Source organism: Dicentrarchus labrax, unplaced genomic scaffold (genome assembly GCF_905237075.1).
Source record: "Dicentrarchus labrax unplaced genomic scaffold, dlabrax2021, whole genome shotgun sequence".
NCBI lineage: Eukaryota > Metazoa > Chordata > Actinopteri > Moronidae > Dicentrarchus > Dicentrarchus labrax.
Window position 1 is genome coordinate 26,443,514 of NW_026136714.1, and position 18,810 is coordinate 26,462,323.

Sequence of the window (18,810 nt, forward strand, 5' to 3'; positions counted from 1 at the left end):
ACTGATTCACCAATGACGGGTAAGATCCCCCTGTTAAACCTTGGGACAACCTAAGACAGGTACAGCCACGAGTACTTGACCCCAAAGCCACTGTGAGCAGGCACAGTGACACTGTCCCGTGACCGGTGTTTTTGTACAATGTGCAGGATACCAGGACATGGTTTGACAGGAGATGTATAGATGGAGAAAAACATAAAAAAAAAAACTGGCAAGTAGGGAAGACTGGTTCGCCTATGACGGGTAAGATCCCCTACAGAACCTGGGGACAACCTAAGGCAGGCACAGCCACAAGTACTTGGCCTATTTTTCCATGTTGGGCAACATGATGTGTCATTTTTGCTGAAGAACATGAGACTTGATTCATCAAATAGTAGAAATTCTCCTTAAAACTGTACTGGTGTTGATGTGTTCCATATCGGACCATATAACACATAAGAAAGGGTCAAGTATGGAAGACTGATTCACCAATGACGGGTAAGATCCCCCTGTTAAACCTTGGGACAACCTAAGACAGGTACAGCCACGAGTACTTGACCCCAAAGCCACTGTGAGCAGGCACAGTGACACTGTCCCGTGACCGGTGTTTTTGTACAATGTGCAGGATACCAGGACATGGTTTGACAGGAGATGTATAGATGGAGAAAAACAAACAAAAAAAAAACTGGCAAGTAGGGAAGACTGGTTCGCCTATGACGGGTAAGATCCCCTACAGAACCTGGGGACAACCTAAGGCAGGCACAGCCACAAGTACTTGGCCTATTTTTCCATGTTGGGCAACATGATGTGTCATTTTTGCTGAAGAACATGAGACTTGATTCATCAAATAGTAGAAATTCTCCTTAAAACTGTACTGGTGTTGATGTGTTCCATATCGGACCATATAACACATAAGAAAGGGTCAAGTATGGAAGACTGATTCACCAATGACGGGTAAGATCCCCCTGTTAAACCTTGGGACAACCTAAGACAGGTACAGCCACGAGTACTTGACCCCAAAGCCACTGTGAGCAGGCACAGTGACACTGTGCCGTGACTGGTGTTTTTGTACAATGTGCAGGATACCAGGACATGGTTTGACAGGAGATGTATAGATGGAGAAAAACATAAAAAAAAAAAAACTGGCAAGTAGGGAAGACTGGTTCGCCTATGACGGGTAAGATCCCCTACAGAACCTGGGGACAACCTAAGGCAGGCACAGCCACAAGTACTTGGCCTAGTAGAAATTCTCCTTAAAACTGTACTGGTGTTGACGTGTTCCATATCGGACCATATAGCACACAAGAAAGGGAACACAGGACATGGTTTGACAGGAGTTGTACAGATGGAGAAAAACATTAAAGAAAAATGCTTATTGATATCTGTGACTGGGAGGGACACCCTATCACTGATCTCTAACACACTTTCTTCAGGGTCTAATGCACACAAAAATATTGACAATAACTGGAGGTGAGATTGAAGAGTGCAAATAATAGTTACAAGAAAGTATGCTACTTATTCTTAGTATAACTAAATCTTATGTTATCTGTCATATGCAAGGCCTACATGCAAGAAAAGTTTTGCTGAAGATCTAAAGACTGTGTTGCAAATGCATGTACATCTACTTACTGCAGTGGCAGAAGATGAGTGGGTGCACTGTTATAATGTAACACTCCATTTGATATCATAACATGCAGTCACAAGTCAAAAGTACTGTTGAATAAATGTCTTCATCCACTGCAGGCACAGAAAACTAAGGTTAGGTCATTGTAAGTGTTTAAAGGCACTGACTGTTGTTAAGCAGCATGTTAGGGAGAGGTTAAGGTTAGGGATAAAAGAAGCCCATGCTGACTGTTGGTAGGAGATGAACTGCAACTACAATCACTATGGTGTCAAAGTCAGAAACTTTGTACAGCCAGCTACCAAGGGTTGTGATGACAACATCACACTATATGTTGATTGTTAGGGGAAAAAAAGGTTGTTTTAGGCATTTGAATGAATTACTTCGGTGATTCAGGTGAGGCCAGTCTTTGCTAACACTGTGGCCCCAGACTCACTGCATCCTGACTGCATAGTAGATTCATTTGTTTAACTGTGTAAAGCCAAATGTATCATATTTGATACATGAGTTGTTGAGACCTCTACATCATCGGTGTAATATTATATTTAATGGATTGATGTAATGTAAAATTAATTAATATTTCATAACTTAATTTATAGTAAAACCATGTTGAAAATGTGTGTATCAAATTTGATACAGCAGGTATTAAAGATAACTTATTTATGTTATGTTTGAGGAAAATTTTAAAAGGAAACTCAAAATTTCAGCATCTTGATCGTTCAAGTTTTCTCTCCACTGCCCGACTATGAGGTCAGGGACCGACAAACTCAGAAGGGGACCAAACCTTTCTGTAAAAACCTGATAATGAATCGTCCTATCCCTCCCTCCTGTCAGTACGTTTAAATCTGTCCTGTGAAACATCACAATCCTCTGCATCACTTTGTGAGTAACACTTGGAGGATCTAACTGTTGCTGCCCCTGTAAAGAGAAATCCTCACTGTTAGTCCACTGTCCTGCTATCAAGACACTGATAGTTTGACAATGTAGACATAACCTCTGACACAAAGATGGGCAAAGCTTCCCATGAACCTCCAAGGTCCGTGTATGTTTTGGTCATTGGATTTTCCTTTCAGAAACGGGTATTAAAAAACAGAAAACGAGTGGTTATTTGATTTTCGTTTTAAAATACAAAAATTTAAATTGAAATACAAGGCGTTTTTCTTTTTCATGGTCAAAAAGGGATGAGCGAAACTAAAAAAATTATTCGTTTTTCATTTTCTATTTCATATAACAAAAAATAAAATCACTAGAAAACAGAAACGGAAAAAAGGCCTGTTTTTTCATATTCTGAGACCGGATGTTGTCATTTACAGGACGGTGCTGTGTAGAAGAAACAGTAGGCTAGTAGACTGCGGTCAATCCAGCCGTGAGTCCGATCTCCGTGGTCAAAACAGCCGCACTTAAATTTCGAGTGTACAAGTATTCTCAGCAACCCCATCCAATCCCTTTTGACACATGGTCCAATCCATGTGTCAATTTTGCAAAGTGAGGAAAGAAATGTTTGGGCAGGCAGGGTTTGTTATTGGGTCCCCGCCACACTGTTTCTTTCTGTGTCTGGCATAGGCGAGTGAATGTGTAGCCTTGCCCATTGAAGTTGAAAGCAAACCAGAATTGACTTTTTGGATGAACTGGAACGCTGAAGAAAGCATTAGAAAGATCCACCACTGAAAAGAATTTTGCATTAGGTGGAACCTGAGACAAGATGGTATAAGGATTTGGAGCATTTGGTGCTCTGGGTTGGACTGCTGTGTTTACTGCTTGCAGATCCTGAACAAAACACCATTCCGTTGGTTGATCCTTATCTCTGATTTTCTTGACAGGAAACAAAGGTGTGCACACTGGAGAATCATCACAGGGAATAATTACTCCTGCTGCTTTAAGAGACTCAAAGACTGGTGTTATACCATCGATGGCTTCTTGTTTAAGTGGATATTGAGTCTTGCAAGGTCTAAAGTCTGGGATGTGGTGAATAAAAGAGTGTGAAAAATTTGGCTCCAGATCGGATAGTCTGTGAACTTTGACAGCTTCTGGGGTTGAGATCAGACAAAGGCCTAATTTGCACATCAAGTCCCTGCCCATCAGGTTAATGGGACAGACTTTTGAGAGCAAGAATGCATGTTTGAAGCTTATATCTGGCCCATCCGCACATTTGAGTGGGACAGTAATGTTCTCTCTAACTGTTTGACCTGATGAACCAACAGAGTACACATAATCTCCACTCATTTTTGGTTTTGTAGTGAGTTCTAAAGCTTTTATCACAGAATGTGTGGCTCCTGAGTCAACTAAGAATGCAACATTTTGTTCTGCAATGGTCAATGTATGTTGTGGAAACCTCTTGAAATGATCAGATGTGTACTGAACATATGTTAGAGCAATTGTATATCTGTTGTCTGAATTCTCTATAGATTGTGTATTAATCTGCTCAGTATGTGTGTGTGAGTGTGGTGCAGTACCTTCTCTCGATCTCACAAGTTGGTTTGGCTTGTCAGCAGGAGTCCATCCCTCTCCGACAACCCTTTCCCATTTTCAGTCCGACTTGTCCACCGGGGGTCGATGAGGTATTTTTGTGACACTCAGCGTTTCCAATGTCCATGTTGACCACACAGGAAACAAACATCCTTTGCAATTTTATCTTTCCAGTGCCTGTGTCGGTTATCTTTTCCTCTATGTGTATGATCTGGTTGTCCATGTTCTCGGATTGTGTTATACATGGTTATTGCTGCCATGTGAAGCTCTTTCTGTGTTGTTTCTTCTTTTTCTTTGAGATGGGCATGTATGGCGTGTCTGCGAAGTTCGGACAGGTGTGCATCATCCCATCCAATGCAGGAACTTTTAACAGCTGAGGCAATGTCTGGTTTTAGTCATTTTAAGAAACAGTTACAAAGAGGAATTTCCCACACATCTGGAATATTGTTTAATCCATCAGGTGGTTGAAGGCCACTGTAGGTGTTGAATACCTCTGTCAGGCAAGTGAGATATTCATCAGGGTTTTCATCATCCTTCTGCTTGCAGGCAGTGATTTTCTCCATGTTAACTTTTACAGGAAAAGCTTGAGTGAATGCATCACAGAGAAGGCGGACAACATCTCTATAATGGGCATTAGACTCATGTTCCCAGGTGATGTGCTTACAATGAATGTCAGCATGTGGGAATTTCCCAGCTATTTTTTGCCAATCTGTGGGTTTCATCTTGGTGATCAGGAGTCTTTTTAGTTCATTTATGGTGGGTTTGAATTCTTGGCAAAATGTGGAGAATTGCTCAGCAAACATTTTACCTGATGTTGTGGGGTTGGGCAGATGTTGTGAGGCTGCTGTGATGTCAGCAGAAGTCCATGGGCGGAAAACCAACGTTGCACCTTCTGGTCCAGATACTTTAACCATGGGCATGTTGAAGGCTGCATCTTGATTTGGATAACGCAGTCTATGTGCTATTGGAGAAGGGGGGTTGGTTGTAGGGTTCTGTGGTGGAACGGACACATCAGGGGCACAATGAGCTGCTCCTGAACTTGTTTTTTGTTGTAGCATGGCGGAGTCTGCTTCCCTTCTTTTGCTGGGTGTCACTGTGTTGTATGGTGGTGGAGCTGAAGGATGAATAGGTGGGTTGCCGTCAAGGTCTGGATCCAGCTTCAAAACCGCCAACTGTGGAAACAAAGAAGAAGTCTGCGAGTCTGGTGTTCTTTGTGTGTGTGAAATTTGCTTTTCATTGGTTTCAACTTTTTCACATGGAAAAGGGAGTTGTTTCAGCATTGTTTTCCTATCTCGTGTCTCTGCTTCCCCTTTCCACATCTGAAAACATTCTCTTTGACCTTCCATATTTTCTAATTTTCTTACAGAAACCTTATTTTTCCTTCTTATTTTTTGTTCTTTTCCCTTCAGTTTTTCTTCTAATATCGATATGTTTTTTAAACTGAGGGATCCCCCTATTGGGAATCCAAACTCAGCTGTCCAGACATTTAAATATTTTAAACTTTTATCCCCATATTTCCTTCTCATAACATCCACAATCGCCCCCTCCGGAGGTCCAACCTCGGCAGAGCTTTTACTCCCCATTCCAAATGGAGCTCGTGCACAACTATTACAGTAAAGACGTATCTGTAAAGGGTCACTTCGTTTAAGGATACAAGTGATAAAGACCTGGTTACTTCGTTTAAGGAACAAGCAACAAAGACCTGTTTAAGGCAACAAAGACCTGATCACTTTGTCTGTGCTACAAGTGAAAAAAAAAGCAAATCACTTTGTTTATGGTTACAAGTGATTTAAAAACCTGATTGCTTTTAAGGAACAAGCAACAAAGACCTGGTTACTTCGTTTAAGGCTATAAGTAACAAAAAGCAGATCGATTGTGGATATGTGAGAAACGGAAATATTTAGCCAATTTTAAACCCAAAATTTAAAGAAAAGAAATTGAAATGTCAATATTTCAGTGCTCACCAGATGAATTTAGTTGAATTGCGTTTGTGTAAATCCCAGCGGCGACGATCCGGGCGTTTGCGGTCAGTCCTCCCTTCTCAGAAGAGGATTTTGAGGTTGGAGGCTGAAACGTTTTTCCTCCAGGGTGGCCTGTCACTGTCCGCGTCCCGTCCCAGATGATCGCTCGAGGGATCCCACTTCTGACATCAAATTGTTGTGGCAATTTCTCTGCTGCTGGTGAAGAATGAAATAGAGAACTTCTGCCGGCCGACAAGTTTATTTTCTTTGCAAAGAAAAGGTCAATCAACATGCGAGTGGTCAAAGATGAAGAAAGACCCCGAACATGGGGATATCTACACATTTATACCTGAGGACCACCTCTTTCACACCCCTTTGTCTGCTGTAGGGGTCTGGCCCTCCAGGAAGTGCTTTCCCACCCCTCTGCCCACTGCAGACATCAGGGCCGACCCCCTGCTGGTGTGTTTTACATATGAGGTGTCCTGCAGGATCTTGCATTGAGGTTCAAAGCCAAGTCCAGACATCACAATCTACAAAACACAAAAGGACCTGGCATCTTGTGTTAGGAAGGGGGAGGTTGGGCATCTGCAGTGGCTGAAACAAAGAAACTGAATCTACCAGAAAAAGTGAAGTTAGTAACATGCATTAATAGGGCATGAATGTGTGCAGAAAGAGAGAAAGAGGAAGAGAGGAGCTCATTGCATCATGGGAAATTCCCTGATAGTCTAGGCCTATAGCAGAATAACTATGATCTGGATCTTTAAGATATGAAGGGGCCTGACCATAAAGAGCTTTGCAGGTGAGGAAGAGGATTTTAAATTTTATTCTGAATTTTACAGGGAGCCAGTGCAAAGAAGCTAGAACAGGAGAGATGTGATCTCTTTTCATAGTTCCTGTCAGTACTCGTGCTGCAGCATTCTGAATTAATTGGAGCGTCTTAATGGACTTATTGGGCAACCTGATAATAAGGAATTGCAGCAATCCAGCCTAGGCCTGTTGAGCAAGTCATGTCTGATTTGGGGGATTTCCTTTAAATCACACACAAACACAGAAGAGGAAATATCAAGGGAAGACATTCAAAACTGAAACTGAAATAACTGCATTCATTAAGCCCATTCAGCACAAATTGGATTATTTTCCACTGATTTGGTTAAACTGAGAAATAATTCACCTTCACTTGGTTTGAAGCCAACTTCAGCAATATCTGATTACTATATCGAGCTGTATTTATGTTAATATATGATATAATACAGTTCTAGCTGTGTCACAATATGATCCCTGTATTTATGATCTTGGGCTGTTTTTCTTTATCTTAAAAGGATTGCAACCTTTGTGTCCTGATCTGGAGAGGGAGGCAGAAAAACATATTTCTGCTACACAGAGTTGTGCTGATCTTTTAATCCTTCCCTGTAATTTATTTCCTGTAAAGGCTATTTTATTTGTCTGGAAATGATTAATGTGCCCACCAAATTTAGTACATCTACCGCGAGAGATACTAAGTTGAAATTGTATAGGGGGTGCTATCGAGCCATTTTGCCAAATCTTTGCCCAATGGGGAAGTTTGCCTGTTTCGATCTGGTTTTGACTTTCACTTGTTTTAGCCAATGAGTTCACATGATTATCTACATAACCTATACAATAGGAATTCTTGCCACTCTTGATGTTTATACCAGATTACGTGAGTCTCAGTGCGTCAAACGTGTATTTAAAGGTTAACAGTCTAGGGGGCGCTATGGAGCCGAAGTGCCATTCCTCAAACCCAACTGCAAAATCTGCAAAATATAAATATTCACCAGTTCAAACATGAGTGCAAGTTTCCCATGAGGTTTTGAAAATCCTGAAGGCCTCCAACGTGTTTCGAAAATTTAAATTCAATTTTCAAAAATCAGAAATGTGTTGCAAAATGTGAAAAATAATAATCTCTGCAAATACAATGAAATTGCATCCTCTGCCCTCATGTAGGCCAATACAATATAACACAGAAGCCATTCTGTAGAATAAATGATTCTTTGAGCCAAAGCTTTTGCAGGAGAAGTGTCTCTGTTTCTACAATTTCCCTGCAGCCCATAAAGCATTTCCCCCATAGACCACCATTATAAAACAGACTGTCTGTAAAGCAGTTGACACTTCAAACTGCAAACAAGGTCAATTATGACTCTACTATGAATATTTGATCCATGAAGGTTTTACATTTGGAAAACTTCCTTTGAGCCATGCATGCCAATATATACAATATCACAACTGACTGTCTTATCCAAAGCTTCTGCAGAAGAAGAACTTGTGTTTCCAAGAAACCGGCTTGTCGGAAGAAAAAGGAAGGGACGAATAGTGTGAAAGTTTACTGGAAAGTGAAACTATTGTGTCACATTGCACAGCAGCCCTGTGTCAGTGTGTGGGCTCAGAGTATAAAAGAGAGAGTGATCCCTTGTTGCTGTACACCATCAGGAGTCCAGCCTGAAGAAAGACACAGAGGAGAGTGAGCCAGAACCTCTCTACAGCCACAACCATGAATCCAGCTGCCATTGCCTTTCTCACCTGCCTGTTTGTCTTCAGTGCACAAGGTACTGTCAACAGTTTAGTGTTCTGTGATTATGTTGTTGTTGTTATCTTCAATCTCAATATGCTCACCTTTCCTCTCACTGTATGTTCATATGGACTGTTTTGCTGAGTTTGAATAAATAAAAATGAAGGTAAATAGTCCATGACATTGATTTAAACAGTGATAGAGACAAAAAGAAGAGACAGCTGGGGGACTGTTGATTTAAACAAATGAACATTCAATAGTCAATATTGTTGACTTTAAAATGTATGATATTTGGCTAATAAAATCATTAAAGTTTGTCTTTAGATCTGAGGAAATTACAGAAACCAAATAGCACACTATTGTAATACCAAGAAAATTATTACATATACTCCAGAATACCTTTTTTCAGTTATAAGCAAGAGGCTTTGTTACAAAATTACGTCTAACTTTTATCTCTGTCCACTGAAGTTGAATTCAACCAGTGATAATAGTTCTGCCTCCAGACCAGCCTGCCTCTCATAAAACACTGATACATGTTCATTCTGAAGTCTGCGCACTGATTTGAAAGATGACCAACAGATAATAAGGTTGTGTCTTTCTTCCCACAGGGCTACCAGCCAACAGATCTAATAAGTGCAAGTGTTTAGACGGTTACATCGAACACATCAGGCCACAGTCCATCAAGGCAGTACGGGCTGTACACCTCCCAAATATCTTCTGTCTACATACAGAGATTATGTGAGTATATGAGCTGGATTAAGTCACATTTACTGACATGTCATTGTCCAGCTTCTCTCTAACAAAGCTCTTTCTTCTCTCCCAGTATTACAACAACAGCAAATAAGGACAAATGTGTGGATCCAAAGTCTAAAATCGGAAAACTCATTCTGAATAACATGAACAAGTAAGATCAGCTGAACTGCACCAACTACAGACAAAATAACACAGTGAATACTGTCACTGATTCAGATCTGCAGTGCTTTTTACTAATAGTGTCATATGTTGATTCAGGCAGAAGAAGAATGGAGCCATGAGCACAACGACGGCTTCAAGCTCAACAAGACTCTACACAACATCCAGGCTGTAAGTCTCTGCACTGAAGAGGAAGTCAAATACTGCTGTTGTCATAGAAGGAGTTGTTCATCACCGTTGGACTCCGTCCATATCATCTACCGAGAGAGATCCCGCACGTCATCATCGGTGTCGTACATCCCTCCCTCTGCAAACCCAACATCCTGCTATGTGCCTCTGGTGAAGAGGAAGCCGGCGACCACTTTACACTTGCCATTTTTGCACATTAGAAAGTGGGACTTTAAATTAAACTATATATATATTATTAATATATGTATGTCTATTTCATATGGAGTATGTAACAAAAGTAATTTCCCCCTGGGATTATTAAAGTATGTGTTCTGATTCTGATTACCTTTATCATGTAAATACAATAAGTGATCAAAATGTTGTCAGTGGCCAGTCTTCTGTTTGCGTTCTCTTAACTTAAACTGTCTACACGTGTACATATGGAGTAAATAATCTGTATATACTTTTTAATAAAACACCTGATGGGACTTTCTGTGCTCTGTGTTTTACATGTTAACATAACCCACACTGAACCTATGCTCACATTCAACAGTCAGTATAATGTAGTCTGCAGTCTATATGTATGACCAAAAGTATGTGGACACCCAAACATCCCACCCACATTCTAATAGTTAAGCCTGTCATTAAAAACACATTAATGTGCCCAGAAATCAGCCAAGATGATGGTACCTGGTTGCAGAGATTTGCTTCTATCCAGACACAAGAGCATCAGGGAGGTCAAACACTGATGCTGGCTGACTGACCTTCTGTATTTGTCGACCTGAGAATCAGACTCAACAATCAACAACAAATCTTTCTCAGCTCTGATGGGTTGTGTTTATTAAGGCCCGGTGGATTCTTGCAGATGCCATTAGCAGCAGCAGGAGGAGCCAGAGGAACCAAAGTTTCTCACAGATCATCTGTCTCATGTACTACTGTCAGGATATAGTGAGTTTCAGGAAATGTGTCAAAAAAGTTATTTTCATAGACGTCCCCTACTGCAGTTTTAACTGGTACAGTCCACTTATGTCACAGGCTATCTCAGTAACTTCACTGACATGATGTGAAGATGAGCCATAGCCTTCATTTTAACATTCGTTAGTTCACCCTCTCTGTGTGTTTGACCAAACGGTCTGGATGTCATATATTATCCTGCTGCTTTGAACTTGTTAATTTATTATCATATTGCAGCTCTATTTGCTCCTAGAGTCACATTACAAAGAAAATATTTGTTAATGTTTTTCCAGCAAGAAACACTACGACAGCCAGCTATAGTATAGTTTAAGGAAAAACTTCCTTTTAAGAGGCAGAAACCTCGGACAGACCCCTCGGCTCTAGGTGGGTGGTAGTCTGCCTCGACCAGTTGGGGTGAGAGAGAGAGACAGAGAGAGACAGAACAGAGGTAACAACAGAAGGACAGAGACAAACGTGCACAGCAACAACAGTAGCAACGACTACACTAATAGTAGTGACTGATGATGATGAACATGAAGAAGATGATGACGACAACAACGACAACGATGGGGGACAATGAGCAGTGATTATAGTAATAATAGTAACTGTACTACTAACAATAGTGATAATAATAATATAACACTAATATCAGTGATATTAGCAATGGGAGGCAAGCAGGACCATGGCAGGAGGCTCCACCAGGATCCATGAGAACCTGCGAGATGAGAAAACACAAGAACTCCGGAGAAAAAGTGAAGTTAGTAACATGCATTAATAGGGAATGATTGTGTGCAAAAAGAGAGAAAGAGCAAGAGAGGAGCTCAGTGCATCAGGGGAAATTCCCCCGATAGTCTAGGCCTATAGCAGCATAACTAAGGGATGGTTCAGGACTCACCTGAGTCAGACCTAACTATAAGCTTTATCAAAGAGGAATGTCTTAAGCCTACTCTTAAATGTGGAGAGGGTGTCTGCCTCCCGAACCACAAATGGAAGCTGGTTCCACAGGAGAGGAGCTTGGTAACTGAAGGCTCTGGCTCCTGTTCTACTATTAGAGACTATAGGAACCACAAGTAGCCCTGCATTCAGAGAACACAGTGTTCTAGAGGGGTAATAGGGTACTATGAGCTCTTTAAGATATGAAGGGGCCTGACCATAAAGAGCTTTATAGGTGAGGAGGAGGATTTTAAATTCTATTCTGAATTTTACAGGGAGCCAGTGCAGAGAAGCTGGAACAGGAGAGATGTGATCTCTTTTCATAGTTCCTGTCAGTACTCGTGCTGCAGCATTCTGAATTAATTGGAGCGTCTTAATGGACTTATTGGGGCAACCTGATAATAAGGAATTGCAGTAATCCAGCCTAGAAGTAACAAATGCATGGATTACTTTTTTTGCATCCGCCTGTGATAGGATGTGTCCAATTTTTGTAATATTACGTAGATTAAAAAAGGCAGTCCTAGAGGTTTGCTTTATGTGGGAATTAAAGGAGAAGTCCTGATCAAAGATAACTCCAAGATTCCTGACAGTGGTGCTAGAGGCCAAGGTAATCTAGAGTAACTATATCTTAGTATTTATATCTACAAGAATTTAGTTTTTTTCTGAGTTTAGCATCAGAAAATTGCAGCTCATCCAGGTTTGTATGTCCTTAAGACATATTTGTAACTTAGATAACTGATTAATTTCATCGGGCTTGATCGACAGGTATAACTGGGTATCATCTGCATAAAAGTGAAAGTTAATGGAATGATTCCTAATAATATTGCCTAAGGGAAGCATATATAAAGTGAATAGAATTGGTCCAAATACAGAACCTTATTGAACTCCATGACTAACTTTAGTATTTATGGAGGATTCATCGTTAACGTGTGCAAACTGAGAACGATCTGATAAGTATGACTTACACCAGCTTAGTGTGGTTCCTTTGATGCCAATTTGATGCTGAAGTCTCTGTAAAAGAATATTATGGTCAATGGTGTCAAATGCAGCACTAAGATCTAATAATACAAGTACAGACACAAGTCCATTGTCGGAAGCAATCAGAAGGTCATTATTAACTTTATCCAGAGCTTTCTCTGTGCTGTGATGAACTCTAAATCCTGACTGAAAATCCTCAAATAAGCTATTGCTATGTAGAAAGTCACACAACTGTTTGGCGACTACTTTCTCCAGAATCTTAAAGAGGAAGGGTAGGTTAGAAATCGGTCTATAGTTGGCTAAAACCCTTGGGTCAAGAGTGGGCTTTTTAGGAAGGGGTTTAATTACAGCTACTTTAAAGGACTGTGGTTTACTCAGTTTGCATAATGCACTTGCGCAGGTTTCAGCTCATGCACTCTGCACATTGTTGACTTACTCAACTGTGAGAAGTCTGAGAGCATCCGTGCAACAGGAAGCTTCGTATGGACATGTAATATGGTGTAACACCATGAATGTGCCTGTTAAACCAGCAAGTGAGCAAGTGCTGTGATGTCCGGACATTGAGGCATTTGATTGTGCTCCTCTGTACAGTGGTATCAGCTCTTGTCTCTATCCTGCATGATCCCCTGCCTGCTCTTTGGACTTCTGCCTCTGTGCCAAACCCCTTTTTGGGGAAGTTTGCCTGTTTCGATCTGGTTTTGACTTTCACTTGTTTTTGCCAATGAGTTCACATGATTATCTACATAACCTGTACTGCAAGGTGTCATTGCAGAGGGGTTAGGGTGCACATTGAGGGAGGGACTTTCCCTCAAACTATTAGTTTCACATCAAGTTTCTCAGGAAATCTTAAGGGCAATGCTAAAGAAATTAAAAAGGGAACACATGCTGGCACTGCATTACATAAGTAAAGTTAATTCAGAACATGCCTCCAGAAGTAAAACTGGACTATACTATAATAAGCAATACAATGCACCCTTACACACACACACACTGTATAACTGATGAAAGTCATCATTTATAACATGATCACTGCAAAGCCTTGGAAACTCAGTGGGCTCCAAGTTTAACCATTCCGCAATGGTTTGGTGCATCTTGTGTTCATGCTGTGTTTTTACACAGCATGAACAAAAGCGTAGTGCAAATTTACTATAAGACTACCTCACATGAGACTAGCTACACCAGCAGTCAGTTTTAAAGCATTTACACTGAGAACAGCATGTTTTCTGAACACCAGTATGGTGGCTGTTAGAGGCTGTGACATCATCCGGGCTGTTGCATCACAAATGGGACTCACACTCATCCACACACGTGTCTATGTTTACAACGTCCTGTTGAGCAAGTCATGTCTGATTTGGGGGATTTCCTTCAAATCACACACAAACACAGAAGAGGAAATATCAAGGGAAGACATTCAAAACTGAAACTGAAATAACTGCATTCATTAAGCCCATTCAGCACAAATTGGATTATTTTCCACTGACTTGGTTAAACAGAGAAATAATTCACCTTCACTTGGTTTGAAGCCAACTTCAGCAATATCTGATTACTATATCAAGCTGTATTTATGTTAATATATGATATAATACAGTTCTAGCTGTGTCACAATATGATCCCTGTATTTATGATCTTGGGCTGTTTTTCTTTGTCTTAAAAGGATTGCAACCTTTGTGTCCTGATCTGAGGGTTGTGAGGTGATTAACAGGAGAGGGAGGCAGAAAAACATATTTCTGCTACACAGAGTTGTGCTAATCTTTTAATCCTTCCCTGTAATTTCTTTCCTGTAAAGGCTATTTTATTTGTCTGGAAATGATTAATGTGCCCACCAAATTTAGTACATCTACAGCTTGAGATACTAAATTGAAATTTTATAGGGGGTGCTATCGAGCCATTTTGCCAAATCTTTGCCCAAGACCAATATCAGATAGGAATTCTTGCCACTCTTGATGTTTATACCAGATTACGTGAGTCTCAGTGCGTCAAACGTGTATTTAAAGGTTAACAGTCTAGGGGGCGCTATGGAGCCGACGTGCCATTCCTCAAACCCAACTGCAATATCTGCAAAATATAAATATTCACCAGTTCAAACATGAGTGCAAGTTTCCCAATAGGTTTTGAAAATCCTGAAGGCCTCAAACATGTTTAGAAAATTAAAATTCATGCACAAAATCCAAAATGGATGACTTCCTTTCTGGCAAACTCTCGTAAGAAAAATGTAAATAAGTTCCTAATAATAGACGTATTTCAATCCCATTCGATCCCACCAACATTTTGTGAATATCAAAGCAACTTTATCCCAACACTGGCGTGTGTTTGGGGTTGCCATAGAGACCAATTTTCACTAGTTCTGATGTCTGTGCCCATTTTCATGAATTTTCAAAAATCAGAAATGTGTTGCAAAATGGGAAAAATAATAATCTCTGCAAATACAATGAAATTGCATCCTCTGCCCTCATGTAGGCCAATACAATATAACACAGAAGCCATTCTGTAGAATAAATGATTCTTTGAGCCAAAGCTTTTGTAGGAGAAGTGTCTCTGTTTCTACAATTTCCCTGCAGCCCATAAAGCATTTCCCCCATAGACCACCATTATAAAACAGACTGTCTGTAAAGCAGTTGACACTTCAAACTGCAAACAAGGTCAATTATGACTCTACTATGAATATTTGATCCATGAAGGTTTTACATTTGGAAAACTTCCTTTGAGCCATGCATGCCAATATATACAATATCACAACTGACTGTCTTATCCAAAGCTTCTGCAGAAGAAGAACTTGTGTTTCCAAGAAACCGGCTTGTCAGAAGAAAAAGGAAGGGACGAATAGTGTGAAAGTTTACTGGAAAGTGAAACTATTGTGTCACATTGCACAGCAGCCCTGTGTCAGTGTGTGGGCTCAGAGTATAAAAGAGAGAATGATCTCTTGTTGCTGTACACCATCAGGAGTCCAGCCTGAAGAAAGACACAGAGGAGAGTGAGCCAGAACCTGTCTACAGCCACAACCATGAATCCAGCTGCCATTGCCTTTCTCACCTGCCTGTTTGTCTTCAGTGCACAAGGTACTGTCAACAGTTTAGTGTTCTGTGATTATGTTGTCCTTCATCTTCAATCTCAATATGCTCACCTTTCCTCTCACTGTATGTTCATATGGACTGTTTTGCTGAGTTTGAATAAATAAAAATGAAGGTAAATAGTCCATGACATTGATTTAAACAGTGATAGAGACAAAAAGAAGAGACAGCTGGGGGACTGTTGATTTAAACAAATGAATATTCTATAGTCAATATTGTTGACTTTAAAATGTATGATATTTGGCTAATAATATCATTAAAGTTTGTCTTTAGATCTGAGGAAATTACAGAAACCAAATAGCACACTATTGTAATACCAAGAAAATTATTACATATACTCCAGAATACCTTTTTTCAGTTATAAGCAAGAGGCTTTGTTACAAAATTACGTCTAACCTTTTATCTCTGTCCACTGAAGTTGAATTCAACCAGTGACAATAGTTCTGCCTCCAGAGCAGCCTGCCTCTCATAAAACACTGATACATGTTCATTCTGAAGTCTGCGCACTGATTTGAAAGATGACCAACAGATAATAAGGTTGTGTCTTTCTTCCCACAGGGCTACCAGCCAACAGATCTAATAAGTGCAAGTGTTTAGACGGTTACATCGAGCACATCAGGCCACAGTCCATCAAGGCAGTACGGGCTGTACACCTCCCAAATATCTTCTGTCCACATACAGAGATTATGTGAGTATATGAGCTGGATTAAGTCACATTTACTGACATGTCATTGTCCAGCCTCTCTCTAACAAAGCTCTTTCTTCTCTCCCAGTATTACAACAACAGCAAATAAGGACAAATGTGTGGATCCAAAGTCTAAACTTGGAAAACTCATTCTGAATAACATGAACAAGTAAGATCAGCTGGACTGCACCAACTACAGACAAAATAACACAGTGAATACTGTCACTGATTCAGATCTGCAGTGCTTTTTACTAATAGTGTCATATGTTGATTCAGGCAGAAGAAGAATGGAGCCGTGAGCACAACGACGGCTTCAAGCTCAACAAGACTCTACACAACATCCAGGCTGTAAGTCTCTGCACTGAAGAGGAAGTCAAATACTGCTGTTGTCATAGAAGGAGTTGTTCATCACCGTTACCTTTATCATGTAAATACAATAAGTGATCAAAATGTTGTCAGTGGCCAGTCTTCTGTTTGCGTTCTCTTAACTTAAACTGTCTTCACGTGTACATATGGAGTAAATAATCTGTATATACTTTTTAATAAAACACCTGATGGGACTTTCTGTGCTCTGTGTTTTACATGTTAACATAACCCACACTGAACCTATGCTCACATTCAACAGTCAGTATAATGTAGTCTGCAGTCTATATGTATGACCAAAAGTATGTGGACACCCAAACATCCCACCCACATTCTAATAGTTGAGCCTGTCATTAAAAACACATTAATGTGCCCAGAAATCAGCCAAGATGATGGTACCTGGTTGCAGAGATTTGCTTCTATCCAGACACAAGAGCTTTAGGGAGGAGTATCTGCAGAGGGAGCGGGTCCTCTTCCACAAATGCCGCCACATTGAACCGTCATGTTTGCACAGTAGCCCAGAATGTAAAAACCAAACACTGGTTCTCAATAGCAACCACTGTAGTTTCTCCTACACACTTGCAAGGCAAGCGGTATTCAGTTGGTTGTAATATGTATCTTCACCATTAGATGCTACTGAACCCTACACACTCCCATTAACAGGCTGGCTTATTGTGTTCTTTGCATTACAGATAAAGAAACTGTCAGAGGAATAAGAATAGGAATAAAAGGATGCTTTGCTGCATTTTCATTGTCACTAGTTAACATCTAATTCACTGTGCTGCTCAAAGGTTATTGAGGTAGGAAGTTGCCTTGCATGTTTCTCAGTGCATTAGTTGACATTGTGAATCAATCAACACACCTTCAATGTCATTATTGCAACTTCGACCATTCGGTTTGTTTTTACTGGCTCCCTTGGGTGACATATGCTTTAGTGATGATTGGATCTTCAAGCCCTCGTGCCACTCGAGGTATTGCACAGAAAATTTATATGAAAAAAACATATACCGTCATTATATAACAGGCATCTGTATAACTGTTTACAGGACACCACAATCTGCAAACAAGGTCAATTATGACTCTTTCTATTATGAGTGTTTAATCCATGGAGGATGTGTATTTGTAAAGCAATTTGATCTGTGACACCATCACAATGTAAAGTCTATGGGCCGAGAAGGAACTCTCAGGCAAGACCAGGCAAGTGAGCTGCATAACCAGGATGTAAAACCGGAAGCTAGAAAACATTTTTGGCATATGCACCAGGTTAGCAATGCTTATTGGATTCAATAGGTGCCATCTTGGCGTCTGGTATAGTTCTATATATGTATGTATTATGTGTATGTTTTATATAAATATATGGATTATGAGAACTGCAAATATTCTATTTCCTCACTTGAGAGCTTATCACCTGTGTGCTCTAGCAGCCTACACCTCCTTTTTCATAAATCTCTCTTATCTTGTGATCATCTGATCTCATATTCAGTGAATAAGTAAAGTACACAATTTTATTGTGTATTTCTTTTTTTCTTATCTGCCTATCTGGAGCTGCTGTAAGAAGTAGATTTTTCAGTGTAGGATCAATAAAGTCTATCTTATCTTGTCATTAGTATCTGACTAGACTAGAACTCATTGTACTGCTGCATAGAAGATCATTTTATATCACAACAAGAATTATATGTTAACTGGTAATGTGCCCTGGCTTTCTTATTAACTTCATTTAAATAACTACATGATGTGGAAGACAAACCATTGCATTTACGTGGTGTCTGTTCTTGGGTCTTTATTATTCCTTATTAATATAAAACAAATAATAATAAAATATATCCAACATAGTTTCTTCATTAAAGCCCTTACAAGGAACTTTTATTTTTGTGTTGATTCTGGAGGCCCATGTGCACAAAAGCAGTATTATTTCTACCCCATTTAATCCGACTGTGAAGGCATTAAGAATAACTACAAAGAAACAGCTGTTCTTCTCACTGATTCTTGTTTGTTTATTCAGGTCATGTAGAGCCATCTGTATTGAATGTTTCTTAACCAGTTAAAACATCATTGTAGTACATTTAACTTTAATCTCTGCTTTATAATCTTGTTTTGTTATGTTGAAACATATTTTTTAAAGTGTATGCAAGTTTTTTGTTCTTTAGACTTAATAGCTCAATAACCGTAGCTTTGCAAACAAAAATGAACTTCCTTTTATG

The 18,810-nt window shown here is 40.0% G+C and overlaps 1 protein-coding gene and 1 long non-coding RNA gene across 4 annotated transcripts in view; one reads left to right on the top strand and one right to left on the bottom strand.

Moving 5' to 3' along the window:
- Window positions 1–10,055, bottom strand: part of LOC127375846 (uncharacterized) — an 18,336-nt gene extending 8,281 nt beyond the window's left edge. The window contains exon 1 of the long non-coding RNA XR_007887458.1: window positions 9,975–10,055. This is a non-coding gene — a long non-coding RNA (uncharacterized LOC127375846). The remainder of the gene's footprint in view (window positions 1–9,974) is intronic.
- LOC127375844 (C-X-C motif chemokine 9-like) lies at window positions 8,424–16,806 on the top strand. Of its 3 annotated transcripts, none has more exons than XM_051422177.1 (4): window positions 8,424–8,585; window positions 16,120–16,249; window positions 16,335–16,415; window positions 16,523–16,806. In XM_051422177.1, the coding sequence occupies exons 1-4, from the start codon at window positions 8,531–8,533 to the stop codon at window positions 16,596–16,598; spliced, it is 342 nt and encodes a 113-aa protein (XP_051278137.1). In that variant the 5' UTR covers window positions 8,424–8,530; the 3' UTR covers window positions 16,599–16,806. The 3 variants fall into 3 exon arrangements, with proteins under 3 accessions (XP_051278137.1, XP_051278138.1, XP_051278136.1); XM_051422178.1 differs by lacking the exons at window positions 16,120–16,249; window positions 16,335–16,415; window positions 16,523–16,806 and adding exons at window positions 9,157–9,286; window positions 9,372–9,452; window positions 9,560–9,952 and having other exon boundaries at window positions 8,446–8,585; XM_051422176.1 differs by lacking the exon at window positions 8,424–8,585 and adding an exon at window positions 15,381–15,549.
- The last annotated feature ends 2,004 nt before the right edge of the window (window positions 16,807–18,810 follow it).